Source organism: Ornithorhynchus anatinus, chromosome 10 (assembly GCF_004115215.2).
Source record: "Ornithorhynchus anatinus isolate Pmale09 chromosome 10, mOrnAna1.pri.v4, whole genome shotgun sequence".
In the NCBI taxonomy this organism is placed as follows: Eukaryota; Metazoa; Chordata; class Mammalia; order Monotremata; family Ornithorhynchidae; genus Ornithorhynchus; species Ornithorhynchus anatinus.
This window is the reverse complement of record NC_041737.1, coordinates 50158996-50174118: the sequence shown is the minus strand read 5'-3', so window position 1 is coordinate 50174118 and position 15123 is coordinate 50158996. Positions and strand designations below refer to the sequence as shown.

The 15123-nt window shown below is 48.6% G+C and overlaps 1 protein-coding gene across 1 annotated transcript in view; it reads right to left on the bottom strand.

The window, feature by feature from the left end:
• CALD1 (caldesmon 1) overlaps window positions 1-15123 on the bottom strand; it is a 118757-nt gene that overhangs the window by 8442 nt on the left and 95192 nt on the right. Inside the window, 5 exon segments of the mRNA XM_039913239.1 lie at window positions 23-160; window positions 2097-2144; window positions 2146-2176; window positions 2345-2388; window positions 10184-10324. Of these exon segments, the coding sequence (XP_039769173.1) occupies window positions 23-160; window positions 2097-2144; window positions 2146-2176; window positions 2345-2388; window positions 10184-10324 (402 nt within the window).

Below are 15123 nucleotides of genomic sequence, written 5' to 3'. Positions count from 1 at the left end.
CCCATGATCCTCCGGCGCTCACCTTATTGGACGATCCTGTCCCGGTAGGGGATGCAAACACATTGCCCTTCTCCCACATGCTCTTGATGTTGCGGACCCCTTCGGCAGGGACCGGTAGGTCAGACGCTGCTGGCTTGGTGGACTTCGTGGTTTTCGTCCCCTGCAGTGTAGAAATAAAAATAACGATTATGGTATATAAGTGCTTACTGTACTAAGCACTGCAGGGGAGATATAAGATAATCACGTTGGACACAGTCCCTGTCCCCCATGGGGCTCACAGTCTAGGTAGGAGGAAGTAGGATTTAATTTCTGTGGTACAGATGAGGAAACTGAGGCACAGAGTGATTAAGTTGACTTGCTCAGGGTCCCTCTGCTCAGCAGATAAGTGACAGAGCAGGGTTCATGTGCTATTGGTGTTGAGAGGACACAGAACTGCCTTGTGGAAGAAGCAGGAGACTCAGGTTCTAGCCCCCTACTTCTGCCCCTGGCATGTGTGAGGCCTTGGGCAAGTCACTTGATTTCTCCAGGCCCTGGTTTCTTCATCTGTAAAAGGGGCATTATCATAATCAAACCTGCCTCTTCCCTTCCTCACAGGGATGCTTCAGGATAAGTGATTCTTGATGCAAAAGAGAAAATAAGTGTGCCAAACAAATTCAAGATGGAATTATTATGCTCTTCCTTAAAACTGTCAGCCGGGTGGCTTTTTTTCTAGAGAGAGGCCCATGAGGCAATTATATAAAGGGAATTTCTCTAGATCATTCTGGTCCATTCCTAGAGGGCATCAGGGCAACCTCCAAAACCAGTGTGCCCATTTTAAAAAACAGATTTGGGGTGTGGTTATCACACTGGTCACCAAATGACAGGCCTCAAGTCATTGCAAAGATAGTCATTACACTCAGAATGCAGGATTTCATTTCGTTCTATAAGGTTTCTGTTGAGGGCAAATGGAGCGTTTGTGTTTTTTTTAAAGTATCAGGGACTAAGTCTTTGAGGACAAACTCCAAAAAAAACTAAACACAACATCCCCCTATGTCGAAAGCCAATCTCCTTTTCACCATCGAAATCAGCTCCATCTTAGAGTTGCAGAGGGCTCTGGCTCGTGTAAATGGGAAGGTCTCCAAAACATCAGTTGTCATTTCATTACAGATTCTATTTTATCCATCAGGGAATGCAGCCACTTTTGGGGTGGAATATGGCTTCCCAGATTAGACCTGCTTAGGGGAAGCAGTGAAGATGCTGGCCTAGGAAAGTGGGGCGTTGGTGATGTGGGATTCCCTCCCGTCGGGGGTAGGGGTGGGAAGAACAACAGAAGGGGAGGTTTAAAGAGCAGAAGTTTCACCTCTAAATAACAACTGTGATATTTGTTCATTCATTCACTTAGTCATATTTATTGAGCACTTACTGTGTGCTGAACACTATACTAAACACTTGGGAGAGTACACTATAACAATAAACAGACCCATTCCCTGCCCACAACAAGCTTACAGTTGAGTGCTTACTATGTGCCAAGCACTGTACTAAGTTGGGGGTAGTTACAAGAGAACTCAGTTCCCCGTGGGGCTAACAGCCCAAGTAGGAGGGAGAACGGGTCCTGAATCCCCGTTTTAGAGTTGAGGGAACTGAGGCCCAGAGAAATGAAGTGTCTTGCTTAAGATCACGCAGCAGGCAAGTGGCAGGTTCTCTAATTCCCAATCCTGGGGTCTTTCCATTAGACTGTGCTGCTTTAAGTCTCTTTCTCTGCCCACCACCTCTGACAAATGATATATAGTTTGGGGGGTAGGAGGGAGGTGGGCAGAAATGGGCCAGACAGTGGTGCGCGAGTTTGTGTGTGCACATGCTGATGGGGGGCAACTTTCGAGTCATTTTTACCAGAAATCAGGGTCCAGGGCAATTTTCCCAGCTGGCCCTACCCAAGGGATCGAGTCTACCCGCACTGAGGTGGTGTTTCTGACCCAATCTGCAGAAAATAGTGACTGCCCTCTTCCCCGTACTCTCCCAAGCGCTTGATTCATTGCTCTGCACATAGTAAGCGCTCAATAAATACGACCGACTGGCTCTGCCCCCGGATCCCCCACATCACCACCGCCGGCCCTCACCTCAATCGCGTTGGTGTACAGCTCCCAGCCGCTGTCAATCTTGGAAACCGACGGCTGTGGGATGAGTAGATTTGACCCCACTGTGTGGAAAAGCAAAGGGGAAAATGATCTTCAATAGCAGGACGGGTTAGATGAAACAGTGGGATGTGTAGATTTGACCCCCAACTGTTGGAAAGCGGAGGGGGTCCGTGATCTTCGCTAGCAGAACAAGTGAAAAGCTAGAGGAGTGCTTCAGAGGAGCGCTTTACCTCTTCTGGGCGGATTTGTTCAGGAATTCCGTCCGCTCTTCGATCTAGGAGAAGAAGAAACAATGAATTAATGGTATTTATCGAGTGCTTACTGTCTGCAGGACACTCTTCTAAGCACTTACAAATCTGATGAGTGTCTGAAAGAACTGTCCGGGACAATGATGCTTCCCCCATCTCCATGGGAACGAGATGTAAGGATTCGTTCAGGATTCACAGGCTCCCTTCTTCTGGGGCAGCAGCTGAAGAGGGGTCACTCCCTTGAACCATTGCAACGCTCACCCATGTTTGCCAAGGAGCCACCCGGGTTCCCTAGGCTGGTGAGTTGTAAGAGGGTTTATCCAGGGCCGGCTGAGGGGGGCAGCTTTTGTGGCTCCCCAGGGGGTTGGATGAGGGGGGGAGAATTGAGCTGTGCAGCTCTCTTTCCTCGGCTCCCTGAAGGGGAGACTTGACCTGTGCCTCGATCACAGGTTTCATCAGCAACAGTAATCCCAACGCCTCCGGAAGGGAGGAAAGAATCGGAACCTTTTGGAGAAACAGAACGGCTGAAGTCCCGAAAGGTTAATGGATTTTTGCAGGCTGAAAAATGAGGTCAGGGCCTGGGTTTATTTCGGCGTTTCCTCCGACGTGATCATTCGCCACGGAGGTGGAGGTCAGCTCTTGCATACGGTGGAGCACACGGAGGCTGGGGCAGCAGAAACGCACCTATGTCTGAGGACTAACTATTGCCAACCCGCAGAGGTGTAATCTTGGGGTTCTGCTGCTGCACTGGGTCTCACTCAGAGCAGGGTTCTCTGAGACCAGGCTGGGCAGGGCATCTTGTACACCTGGGCACCTTTGAAGGAAAAATGGACTATATTTGAAGACCTAAGAATACCTGTAATATGAACAATATGGCTTTTAAATGCTTACTTTGTGCCAAGCACTGTAATAAATGCTGGGAAACATACCGTACCATCAGATCAGATAGTCCCTGTCCCTTATGGGGCTCACAGTCTAATTAGGAGGAAGAACAGGTATTGGATCCCCAATATGACAGAGGAGGAAACTGACGCCCAATAAAGTGATATGCCCAAAATCACTCAGCAGGCAAATGGCGGAGCCAAGATTTGAACCCAGGTCCTCGGACTCCAAGGCCCAGGCTCTTTCCGCTTGGCCATGCTGATTCCTTCCATTATGCCCAACAGGCTAGGCCAAAACCCCCCAAGTTCTTGTTCCTGCAAATGTCGAGATCACTGAGGCCAAGGTAATTTATGTCCTGGAAATATCCAGGTAATCCGCTAGCCAGGACCCAACAAGAAGTGAATCCAAGAATAGAGAAACATCATGGCCTACTGGAAAGATCATAGGCCTAGGAGTCAGAAGACCTGGCTTCTAATACCAGCTCTGCCACATTTCTGTGTGGCCTCAGGCAAGTCACTTCAACCTTCTCTGTGCCTCAGTTTCCTCATCTGTAAAATGGGAAAGAAGACTGCGAGCCCCAAAGTGGGGACCCGGAATTTGTCCAACCTGACCAGCTTGTATCTATCCCCACGTGTTGCACCTGCCTGGCACAGAGAAACCACTTAACAAATACCCTTAAAAACAAAAATGAAATAAAATCAAGCGATCTTTCGTTCTGTCTGCTCGTTACCTTCCTGAAGCGGCCCATAGCGAACCCCAGCAATCCGAGCACTGTTCAAAAAAGTCATTCGCTGCATTCAAATCATGGCACTTCACCCAACACACAGTGACCCGTCTGCCTACATATTTACCACCTCATCAGCATGTGAAAGAATCTGCAGTAGTGAGAAATAATTTAAGCCAGGATTGGAGGCATTGATTTCAAGAATTCTCCAAGGATTTCCAAACCGGGGAAAGTCTGCCAAGGTTCACCTCTAAATGCTATTGGTGTGGGGAGAAAGCAATTGAATATAGAGGGTCAGCTAGGGTTAAGGAAAAATGAAATTGAAAGCTTGGATTCTCCAACACCCTTGCTGGCTGCTTGGGTCCGTGGAACATTTTCAGCGCAGCCCGTTGGAGTGAACTTTACCAAGGAAGCTGTTCTGGAAGCCATCTCCGTCTTGAGGACCCTGGTTGGCTAAATGGGGAAGGCAGTGGGAGGGAGTGGAAAATGGGGAAAAGGAGGTGGAGCCCTCACCAGTCTATCTTCCTCCTCACTACAGTAAGTGTGGAGAGGAGGGAGGGATGATGAGAATTGGGGTGGGGTCCTGACCCTCCTTCTCCCCACCCTCAAGATTGGATAGGGCAAATTTAACAAATTTTTACCAAAGTGGGAAAGCCCGGATGGGTAGCCACCGTTCCACTGTTGTGGCCCTTCACACAGCCGCTGAAGTCTCCGAGAGAACGGGCACCTCTAATCCTCTAACGTTCTGGCCAGTAGGACCCATGATTTTTCCAGAACGTGGAAGTTCTTTCCCCAGTCCACCACCCCCTCCTCATGAGATAAAATCTGACTACACATCAGCAGGGGCCACTTTTCTGCTGTGAAGTCACTTCACTTCTCTGTGCCTCAGTTATCTGAAAAATGGGGATTGAGTCTACGAGCCCCATTTGGGACAGGGCACTGTGTCCAACGCGATTTGCTTGTATCCACCTCAGCACTTAGTACAGTGTCTGGCACATAGTAACCGCTTAATAAATACCACAATTCAATTGAGCTAGCTTCCTCTAGCACTTGCATAGTTATTTGTACCTTCCCTCAGCACTTGTTGATTTATGTGTGATTGATTATATAATTTATTCCAATAACCCCCATTTGAAAATATTTTTAGGTCTGTCTCCCCTGCTAGTGTGAAAACACCTGGTGGGTAAGAACACCTCATGCTTCTCTGGTACATTTTCAAGCACTTTTCAGTGCACTTGAACCCAGCGGATGTTCAAATATCTTTACTATTACTAGCGAAACTATCTTTGTACTTTTAGGTGGCAAAGAGGTGGAGGCAGGGTGAGGGGTGGGGTCCTTCCTGGAAAGAGACTTTCTCAAAGGATCACTGGGGATATTTGTGGCCATTTTCAAAGCGACTCTGTTTGATTTCCTTACTGAAAAGCTATCCAGGTTCCTGAATAACACTAAGAAAAGCTGTTGGAAAAACATAATCCATGAATGGGTGAATATTTTCTTATCAGAATGAAAGCCCCACTAAAATGCACTTGGATGAGCCTTCAATGCTTGTGACTCTCCAAAGATCATATGCTTAATGCCTCAATAAGGCAACATAAAGAGGAGTGGAAAGAATAACCTTCAGGAAAGATCCTAAGTAAGAAACCTTGCGCGAGTGATCTCCGCCTTTGGTGCTTCTCTTTCCCTGCCGCTACTGCCCCGCGGCTTTTGGAGATTAACTGGACCATCCATGGAACTGCGAATCCCACGTGGGATAGGGACGGTGTCCAAGCTGATTATCTTGAATCTACCCTAGGGCTTATTAGAATACTTGGCATATTGTAAGTGCTTAACAAATACCACGATTACTTGAAATTAATGCACTTAAGCACCAAATGAGCATTATTAGCATTAGATTTGATTTAGGGTATATATTCAGGGGTAGGGATTCCATTCTTTTTGTCTCCCAGAACAGTTCTCCTGCTTGGTTTGGATCGCTTCCATGATACACAAAGCAATAAGAGGGAAGGTTCAAAACACGTGGTTCTGTGCAACGGCCCAAGCTGCTGCTGCTGACTTTCATTAATCAATCTATGGGTGGGATTTATTGAGTGCTTATTATGTGCAGAGCACTGTAGTAAGCGCTTCGGAGAGTACAATACAATAGAATCAGCAGACATATTTAACAGCACACTGCCCTGAGTTGGGAAGAAACAGCTGGAATTTTTCATTGTTTGCCAATCAATCATACTTGTTGATTGCTTAGTGTGTGCAGCGCTTGGGAGAGTACAGTATAACCGATTGGTGGACATGTTCCCTGTCCATAAAGAGCTTACACACTAGAGAAGCAGTGTGGCGCAGTGGAAAGAGCACGGGCTTTGGAGTCAGGGCTCATGAGTTCGAATCCCAGCTCTGCCACTTGTCAGCTGTGTGACTGTGGGCAAGTCACTTAACTTCTCCGTGCCTCAGTTCCCTCATCTGTAAAATGGGGATTAAGACTGTGAGCCCCACGTGGGACAACCTGATTCCCCTGTGTCTATCCCAGCGCTTAGAACAGTGCTCTGCACATAGTAAGCGCTTAACAAATACCAACATTATTATTATTATTATTACACTACTAGTTTGAAAAAGAGGGTTTTGTTTCTGGGCTCAAGTGGGCACACCCCATCTAGGATCAAGCAAAAACTCCTCCCTCGCTATTGGCTTCAAAGCTCTCCATCATTTTGCCCCTTCTTACCTCACCTCCCTTCTCTCCTTCTCCAGCCCAACCCGCACTCTCCACACCTCTGGTGCCGCTAACCTTCTCACTGTGCCTCGTTCTCGCCGATCCCACCGTCGACCCCTGGCCCACGTCCTACCTCTGGCCTGAATGCCCTCCCTCCTCAAATCCGCCAAACTAGCACACGTCCCCCTTCAAAGCCCCACTGAGAGCTCACCTCCTCCAGACTGAGCCCCCTTTTCCTCTTCTCCCCCACCCCTCCCCATCGCCCAGACCCGCTCCCTTTCCTCCACCCCTCCGTTGCACAGCACTTGTGTATATACGTACATATTTATAATTCTATTCATTTATATTACTGATGTGTATATATAATTCTACGTCTTCTGATGCCTCTTTACTTGTTTTGATGTCCGTCTCCCCGCTTCTGGACTCCGCGCCCGTTGTGGGCAGGGATCGTGTCTAAACTGTTGCTGAATTGAACTTTCCCAGGTGCTCAGTACAGTGCTCTGCACCCAGGAAGCACGAGTGAATGAGTGAATGAATGGATGGATGTTAGCAGGGCAACTAAATGCTTGTTTAATCTCTCTGATTGAGGGACCTAGGAGGAGGAGAGCAGATTTATGGAAAAATACAGCTCCTGTACAACATCCTAAACTGCCCGTGGATTTCTCTGCAAAACCAGGAGATGGCAGCAACATGCCAACAGCGAGCGGCCTCCCTCTCTGGGCCTGGGATTTGGCTTGTTTTTGGTTTTTCCTCTTTTTTTAATGATATTTTTTAAGTGCTTACTATGAGCCAAGGACCGTATTAAGCGTGGGATAGATGCAAGCTGATCAGTAGGCCACAGTCCCACATGGGGCTCCCAGTCTTCATCCCCATCTTACAGACAAAGTAACTGAGGTACAGGGAAGCGAAGGAACTCGCCGAGGTCACTGGGCAGACAGGCGGCAGAGCCGGAATTAGAAATCAGGCCCTTCGGACCCCAAGGCGCGTGCTCTACCCACTAGGCCAGGCTGCTTCTCCGGGAAGAAGTCGCGTGAATGGCGGTCCGGAAAGGATTTTGAAAAGCCTTAAAGCTAACTCGGTTAAGCAGGGAGTTCTCTCCAAACATTATGCAATGTTTAAGAAGTTTAATTCACTGCTGACATGCAGGAAGGCAACACTAGGTTAGAGTTAGCCAAACGGCCATGAAGATGTTTTGGGAATGGCTGGAATGTCATTGTTTATATCAACTCAAGGCCAATATTTTCCCTCCCTCTGACAAATATGTTCTAGAATAAAAACTCAGATTGATCGGCGGCAGATTGTGAAAGGACATATAACTAAGTGCATATGCGGAGGGCCAGGAAAAAATACATCTTAGTTCTTAAATCACCTCACACTTCATCTGTTCTTTGAGATTGCACCTACCAGCTGAAACTTGATTACCCCAAGGTCCCCTGGCTGGAATAGAGGGAATGGAATCAGATTCCCGGTTCCACCTGACTCTTTTAGAAGGGGTTTTCAATGGGCAGGGTTCCGCTGGCACCCAAACCCACATCTTTTAGTGGACAAAGAATAATGGACCGAAGCTTTCCGGGAATGAACCTTTGGTCAATTTCCAGTTGTGGGAGTAAGTTGGGATTTCACATAACCCATGTCGGATCCGTGGGCTTATCAGTCCTCGTCAGGGGCTGCTGGGCAAGAGGGTGGGCTCTTTAGGAAGAACACTTCCTGCTTATGAATTGGCTGGAAACCTGCCACTCACAGCTTCCTTCCTCTTTCCACCCGGCCACTTTCCCTTTCACCTTAATCAAACAAGACGCCTGGGATGGAACCAGGGACAAGGGCGTGTGAAAGCTAACCGAATCCTTCAGGATGTCGGGAAAGCCAGTCGCAGTGGAGCTGACCTCATTTATCCAAGATGGTGACAAGGAGGGCTTGGATGAGATATGTTCTTTTCGGTGGGGTGTGTTGGTAAATCAGATTGCCTTCTCCTCCTTATAGGCCTTGGCTGCCTTTTTTGGTTATGACTGTATATTGCACTGATCAACTAATCAATGGTATTTATTGAGTGCTTACTGTGTGCAAAGCACCGTATCGAGAAAGTATAATACAGCTGGCAGATACAATCCCTACCCACAAGGCGCTTTCGGTCTAAAAGGGGTTTGATATTATAAAGACTCCCCCCGCCCCCCCCCAGAGTCTTTATATCAAGTGGCTCACTCACCCTCCTAACACCCAGGTGAGGGATTTTACAGGTGGGGAACTGAGGCTCAGAGAAATGACCCACTCAAGGTCTTCCTGAAGGCAGGCCTTCCCTTCCCCTTTTCCTGTATTTCTGGCTCCCCTCGAGGCCTGGGGCACAGGTGGAGAGAGCATGTAGGAGAACTCCCCGGGACTGCTTTCTCACTGAAGAGCTAGTAAGAGAACCCCTCAGAGGTCTAGAGGAGCTGTTGGGTCAAGGAGCTCCTGTTGGGGGAAGAAGGGGGAGGCTTCGTCTAGTTCCCTTCACCTCCTACCATTGAAACTGCTCAAAGAGACCCAGCTGAAGCTTGCCTGGCTGCCACGCTCCCGCCGAGGGCAAAGAAGTTGTCCGGCAACCAAAGCCCCAGAAAAAAATGCTCTCAAAGTCTTTCCAAGTCTGTGATCATCCACTCTAGATCATGATAATGATAATGATGGTATTTCTTAAGTGCTGACTGTGGTGCCAATCACTGTTCTAAGCGTTGGGGTAGATACAAGCTAATCAAGTTATCCCACGTGGGACTCCCAATCTTAATCCCCATTTTACAGATGAGGGAACTGAGGCACAGAGAATAATTATAATGGTATTTGTTAAGGACTTACTATGTGCCAAGCACTGTTCTAAGCGCTGGGGTAGATAGAAAGTAATTAGGTTGTCCCACGTGGGGCTCAAACGCTTCATCCCCATTTTACAGATGAGGTAACTGAGGCACAGAAAAGTTAAGGGACTTGCCCAAAGTGACACAGCTGATAAGTGGCGGAGCGGAATTAGAACCCACAACCTACGACTCCCAAGCCCATGCGCTTGCCACTAGGCCATGTTGCTTCTCAACTGACACAAAATCAACTCCCAGTTATCCCCAACACTGGGGTTCGGGACAACCTGGAGACAGGAAGTCACTGAGCCTCACGTTAACCTGTTTCCCTGTTTCGAAGCTCCGGGCAATTAGCAAACTCAACAGGTCCTCAGTCTCATCACTTTCCCTTCCCGTTCCCTCCAGCTAGAGGAAGGACCAGTCAACACTAAAATGGCCAACAGGAAGGGAGCGAGGCGGTAAGCCCTGTGTCAGGGGCAGGGACTGTGTTCAACCTGATTATCTCATGACTACCCCAGCGCTCAGTACACTGCCTGGCACATAGTGAGTGCTTAAACACAATTATTAGTAATAGAGAACAGGGGGCAGAGTAGAGGGAGGAAGAGGAGGAAAAAGCCTGATTAATCTATATACTGGATAACAGAATAATCTCATATTGCCCTGGTTTTTTCATAGACAATACGGGTGAAAAAAGTTACCTTGAGAGATGAACCTTTGGGAGTAAAGCACTTGAACGGCTTCTTGTCGTCCGAGACACCGTCTTCTGGCATCTTCTGCCTTTTTTCGGCAGCCTCTGCCCTCCGTCTTTCAATCTCTTCTTTCAGCCTCCTCTTCTCCTCCTGAGAGAGCGGGGGTAAGAGAGGGAGAATGGTCAATAGTACCATCTTGGATCTACCTGGTGCCTTTCTTCTCAGAGCTGCGATGCTTCTTCACAGTAAATACGACCCACGTTTCTATCCTCCCGTAGGGCTGGTGACATTTCTGCTTTACAGATGGAGACCCCGAAGCAAAGGGAGATCTCAGAATTAGGCAGCCTGGCTCCAGGACTAGACCCTCCCGCAAAATTATAACCACCAATTCAAATCTCGTTAGAAACGCCTAATATATGTACGGGAAGAGCGCTCTCCTTGTCCTGCTACAGCATGAATCTGAGGCTTCTGGAAAAATGTCTTCTTAGAGCTGGAACGGGTGATTGAAAGTGTGTATAAAACACCCCCCGCTTCCCCCTCTCAACTCCCTGTTGTGCAGAGATCCTGAAGAATCCTCATCCGGTTATGGGAAATTCCCAGAGGCTTGGGGAGTGGCTGGCATTTCAACATGGCATGGTGGAGAAAGCAGGGGCCTGGGCGTCAGAAGGTGATGGATCCTAATCCCGGCTCTGCCACTTGTCAGCTGTGTGACCTTGGGCTAGTCATTTCACTTCTCTGTGCCTCAGTGCCCTCACCTGTAAAATGGTGATTGAGACCGTGAGCCCCCCATGGGACAGGGACTGTATCCAACTCGATTTGCTTCCATCCATCCCAGCACTTAACAAAGCGCCTGGCACATAGTAAGCGCTTAACAAATCCCATCATTATCATCTTTTTTATTATTATTATTGTTATTTCCTCTGGGTGGCATTCCAGTCTCAGGAGTCTCTCTCAGAGGTGGGACTGAAGTAACTAAAGCTAGTGGACTGTGTTCATTTTGTTCAAGAAGAGGGAACTTCAGGGGAATGCTGAGCTTGTAATGATAATAATGACATTTGTTAAGCGCTTACTATGTGCAAAGCACTGTTCTAAGCGCTGGGGGCGATACAAGGTGATCAGGTTGGCCCACATGGGGCTCACCATCTTAATCCCCATTTTACAGATGAGGTAAATGAGGCACAGAGAAGTTAAGATAAGGCACAGAGAAGCTAAGATAGAGAAGCAGCGTGGCTCAGTGGAAAGAGCGCGGGCTTGGGAGTCAGAGATCGTGGGTTCGAATGCCGGCTCTACCACTTGTCAGCTGTGTGATGGTGGGCAAGTCACTCAACTTCTCTGTGCCTCAGTGACCTCATCTGGAAAATGGGGATTAAGACTGTGAGCCTCACGTGGGACGACCTGATTCCCCTATATCTACCCCAGCGCTTAGAACAGCGCTCTGCACGTAGTAAGCGCTTAACAAATACCAACATTTAAGTGACTTGCCCAAAGTCACACAGCTGACAAGAGGCAGAGCTGGGATTAGAACCCATGACCTCTGACTCCCAACCCCGTGCGCCTTCCACTGAGCCACGCTGCTTCCCACACCGGTAGAGCGGTGAGGCTAGGTAAAAAACACTCGCGGCCATCATGCTGAAGGGAGCTGCTGGCTTCCAGCAGTGTAAACCCTGGGCTCTAATTTCTGTGATTCCCTGAGAATTCAAGATGGCGGGGGGTGAGGATGACAGCGCAGTGCGGATGATGCTGGAAATGTTTGTCCATGGGCAGGGAGGGAAGACAGGGTGTTGGCTTGACCTTTAGGCCTTTGCGGGGCTCGAAGAGAAGGATTGGAAATGGATGGGATAGTGGCTCTTCCTCAGAATACTGCTCTCGTCCGGCATCTGCTCCCCCTCCGTAGCGCATTCAGAAGTTGCCTAGTCTGGGTGGAAAGTCCCTCGTTTTCCTGCTGCCTGCTGGCTATATCTTAAGGGTCTTTGCTTTGGTGGGTGACAATCTGTTATTCATCCCAAACAGTTCTGTTGTCCTCACCAGGCCCCCGGGGCTGCAAGAGAGCTGAGGGGCAGGGCAGAGTGACACAGTGGAAAGACCTTGGGCCTTGGAGGCAGAGGGCCTGGGTTCTAAAACCGGCTCTGCCACACTTTTTTTACGGTATTCGTTAAGCGCTTACGACGTGCCTGGCACTGTTCTAAACGCTGGGGTAGATACATGATAATCAGGTTGGACGCACTCCACGTCTCACATGGGGTTCACAGTCTTCCCCATTTTACAGATGAGGTAACCGAGGAACAAAGAAGTGAAGTGATTTTGCACAGGGTCACGCAGCAGACTCGTGCCGGAGTCGGGATTAGAACTCAGGTCCTTCTGACTCCCAGGCCTGTGCGCTTTATCCACTAGGACATGTTGCTTCTCACCTGCCTCCTGTATGGTCTAGGGCAAGTCACTTACCTTCTCCGTGTCTCAGTTTCCTCATCTGTAAAATGGGGATTCAATGTCTGTTCTCCCTCCTACTTAGACTGTGAGCCCCAGGGACAGAGACTGTCTGTGACCTGATTATCTACTGCATATAGTAAGTACTTAACAAGTAGCATTATTATCGTTACCATTAATAATAATGACAGTAATGATAATAATGATTATTTTTAGGGCAGCCCAGCGGAGAAAGCCAAGGGCTAAGCTAGGAACCCGAGTTTGAACCCTGACGCTCTTACTCATGGGCTTTGACCGACAGGGTCACTTCCAGGGTCCCAAGTCCCTCGCCTTGAGAGTTGGGGTAAGGGTTATTTATCTTTCGCAGACCTCAAAGAGAGGGTTTGAGGATCAACTCCAAAATTGTTGCAAAATATTCCGTATTCACAGTCACCTCTTCATGATAAACAAACCTCTCCGTTGGCAGCAACAGGTTCCGCTAGATTTTTCTCTCCCACAACCACTCCTTCCCACTCGTCAGCCTCCTCACCAAGAGTCCCAGCCACCGGGACAAGTCTTTTCCTCCTCCCCATTGTGTCCCCGGGCAGGGAGAGAAGGGAATGACTTTTTGAAGAAGCCCTGCTTTCCCAGTCAATACAAAACTCTGTCAGCCCCTCACCCAGCTCTTAATGCTGAATTCAGTGCTTAATGTGCACAGAGCACTGCACTAGACATTGTGGTGGGGGAAAAGCCGAACACGGATGAGAGCAGGCACAGTCCCCTAGTCCCCAAGAGGCTCACGACCTAAGATTGAGGGGGTGGGAAAAGAGGGTGGGCAACTAATACATAAGCAGTGATGAAACGAGAAGCAGAGCGGTCTAATGGATAGAGCACAGGCCTGGGAATCCGAAGGAGCTGGGCTCTAATCCCGGCTCTGCCACTTGTCTGCTGTGTGATCTTGGGAAAACCATTTCCCTTCTCTGTGGCCCAGTTATCTCCACTGTAAAATGGGATTAAGACCGTGAGTCCCCTGTGGGTCAGGACCTGTGTCCAAAATGATTTGTTTGTAGCCATCCCAGGGCTTAGTACAGTGCCTCACACGTAGTAAGTGCTTAACAAATATCACAGTCGTCATCATCATTCTCCCACAGTCTCCCCCATTTTACAGATGAGGTAACTGAAGCCCAGAGAAGTGAAGTGACTTGCTCACGGTCATGCAGCAGAGAAGAGCGGAGCCGTAATTAGAACCCAGGTGCTCTGACTCCCAGGCCCGTGCTCTCTCCACTTGGCCACGCTTCTGCTCTGCTGCTGCTGTGTCTTCCCCCCATCCCGCTGCCATCAAACAACCTTTCCTGGTGGGATGTTCCAGGGCCTAAGTAGAGGTAGCTAAAATGCTTCCCAAAATGCTGCCTTTCATTAAAGACCAGATTCTTAGAGAAGAATGTGCATATTTTTAGTACAGCCATAATTTGTTTAAAAGACATTTTTCCAAACCACAATTTATTTTAGAGTAGTTACTCGTGAGCCATTCCTTTAATGAAGAGAATAGCCCTAACTTGGTTCTTTAACCCCTGGATTTTCGGTTATGAGCAAGACATATGGTCTAGTGCAGTGGTCTATGGACTAAGGCAGTGAATACTGAAAATTGTTCCATCCTGTCACCCGCTTCTCAAACCTCCCTCTGCTTTCTGGCCTCCTGTTGCCCCCTTCCCCCAACCCTCTGTCCCTGGAACAAGACGGAGGGTGTTCAGAGGCGAGGGGTGTTCCTCGGTGTGGGGGTTACCGGCCCTGACTCTGCAAATGGTAGCCCTGGCACCCGTGAACACAATACACCTGGGAACACAACGGCCCGGGATGGAGAGATAGTAGATGACCGGCGGAGTGGCTTAAAGGATACAGAAAAAGACTAGAACCAAGCACTTTCCGAATATAAAGCGAGAGGAAAGAAGCGGTGCCCATTCTGACAAGGAAAGAAGCCCGATGTGTAAAATCCTCAGGGGAAGAGAACGGAAGAAGCATGTTTTTATAGAATCCAAGGCAATAGCAGATGTTTCCATAGTAACATCTGACTTGACTTAGCACTTTTTACCTCAGTAGTTTCACATCTATCCTTCTATTCACCTCTTAATTGCCTAAGAGGTATGGAGAAGGGGGATTATAGAGGAATGAGGAACGCATTACCCCATTTATAAGTGGGGATAACTGAGGCACAGAGCCCTAAACACATTAGTTTGACCGAATTCCTAAAAGCGGCAGAGAACGGCGACCAGATCCTACCTCACAGCCCAGGCCTTGTGTGCCCTTTGCCTTCAACATTCCAAACCTGGCTTCAAAAAAACCCCCAAATCATGGAAGAAATTTTCCCCTGCATCCTGTGGCAGAGAGCCAGAGAGTGGATGTTTCTCTGGACGAGACTCAGTTCTAAAGCCGGATTGTTCTTTATCTACCTCGATCCGGGGACACGTGTGAAATGCTTTGGGTGGGACAATAAAGTCAGGAGCACCGGTCAAAGATACCCAGGAGGGGAGCCTCTCTGGGCCCTCTGG